General features: G+C 31.4%; 1 protein-coding gene across 1 annotated transcript in view; it reads right to left on the bottom strand.

Annotated features, from left to right (window-relative positions):
- The window catches only part of LOC102854348 (protein transport protein SEC31-like), a 44,484-nt gene extending 43,163 nt beyond the window's left edge, over window positions 1-1,321 (bottom strand). The window contains exon 1 of the mRNA XM_006896837.1: window positions 1,271-1,321. Coding sequence (XP_006896899.1) covers window positions 1,271-1,321 — 51 coding nt within the window. The remainder of the gene's footprint in view (window positions 1-1,270) is intronic.
- Window positions 1,322-1,784: the final 463 nt, after the last annotated feature.

The raw sequence follows: 1,784 nt of genomic DNA, 5'->3' as shown, positions 1-1,784 counted from the left end.
TTTAATAGGAATCTTCATCATACAAACTCAATGCTTTATTTTCAATAAATTGTGAAAAAAGTAGCTTTTGGTACTAGTAATCTGTCATTTGTACTGGAAATACTGTGCCTTTTCCCCCACCACTCTCCAGTTAATCAATTTAAAGTTAAGAAGTGAATATTACATAAACTAAAGAGCAAACAGAGAGGGGGAAACGGTGTTTAAGTTTACTAGATTCTAAGAAGACGCACTGTATTTGATATACACTTGCCCAATGACATGGTTGTGTTCATTTTATTCATCTAACTGGAGTGCTCACTCTCCTTTTGTTCTTGAGTTGTCAAAATTTCATATACTTTTTAATTTATAATTAATTGCTATTGATAAATGGAAATTTGATGAGATGTGGTAATAAAAGCCATTGATCTATAGTGATTAATTATATAAAACACAATGCATATGAATTATTATATAAACCACCATGTACATGACTTGGAGGGACCGAGTAACAACAACACATGAATGAAACACAGTGTTTATGAATACTTATACAAAAATCAAAACAAAGACATAATAAAAAGACAGTAAAGGCTTATTCATGAGATATGGAGTTAAAATAACTATCAAAGAAGTAATTGGGTGTGAATAAGAACGGTTGAATGCATGCTACAGAGTAGAGAGAAAGGGGAAAGAAATGTACCCTGAAGAAGTTTATATATATTACATATGTGTATGATTTTTCAAAAAATATCACACAAAGTGTCTTATTTCATCTTCATCTATTTGCAAAGTGAATATAATTGTGATATTACCATTGAAAGAACATGTGTTCAAAGAAGAGACTAGGTTGTTTAGGTTAATGTGAAGTCACTGCTCTGCCACACCTTCTTATGTCCTAATTAAGTATTCTGATCTACTGTGATTAAGAATGACAAACCTTTGCTATTGTTTTGTAGTCTACATTTTATCTGTGACTTACCCGCACTTTCAAAGGTATTTACCAGAGGAATGGAAATGGATTTCCAGGAAATTAAATGTATATGGAGGGCAAAGTAAGACTGCCAATCTATGACTAAGACCTTTCCAACATTAGAGAGAAAATACTTCATAATTTTTCTCTTGTAACTCAAACAAGGAAGCTTAAATAGGATCTTTGATTATTAATTTAAAAGGTCATACATTTATTCTATATTCATTATAGCTCAACATTGCCAACTTCTGCTTATAAAAATTGAATATTGTAACATACTTAAATAAGAATATATGTTCTAAGAGTTCTTGTTGTACTTACATGCTCTGCAAGAGCAACGGCCAAAAGGCAGGTGAAGATTAAAAACTTCATTTTGACTTAGTCCTGTGGGAGATACAGAATACATATACATTTATATTTATATATTCCATAACAGATTGATTTGAACTACATGCCTTTGGGATTATAGTGTAGTTTCTTGCCAACCAAAGTTACAAATATTATTTCTAAATTTCCAGTTTTTAAAACATTCATATCAGACAAGTATTTTTTGCTCTCTCTCTGATAAACAGATTAAGAATACAATCAAGTAGGTCATACAACAAATATTTAATTCCCTGAAATGTCCAACACTTCATTTGATGACTTCATACAGAGGATTAGGGCAATTCATGATAAGGTAGAGAGCATACAAAAGAGTTTTCAATGTCTACATACTAGCTGCACCTAGAGGCACTATAAAACATATATATCAAAAGCTCATATTTTCTTTTTTTTTGAGAAAACAGAGATTTCCCCCCCCCTGCCCCATTCATTCATTGTTGCACTTTTCTCT

The sequence above is a fragment of the Elephantulus edwardii genome, unplaced genomic scaffold (assembly GCF_000299155.1).
Source record: "Elephantulus edwardii isolate Elephantulus edwardi_28Jun2011 unplaced genomic scaffold, EleEdw1.0 scaffold00192, whole genome shotgun sequence".
NCBI lineage: Eukaryota > Metazoa > Chordata > Mammalia > Macroscelidea > Macroscelididae > Elephantulus > Elephantulus edwardii.
The sequence above is the reverse complement of the archived record's forward strand: the minus strand, read 5'-3'. Positions and strand labels throughout refer to the sequence as shown.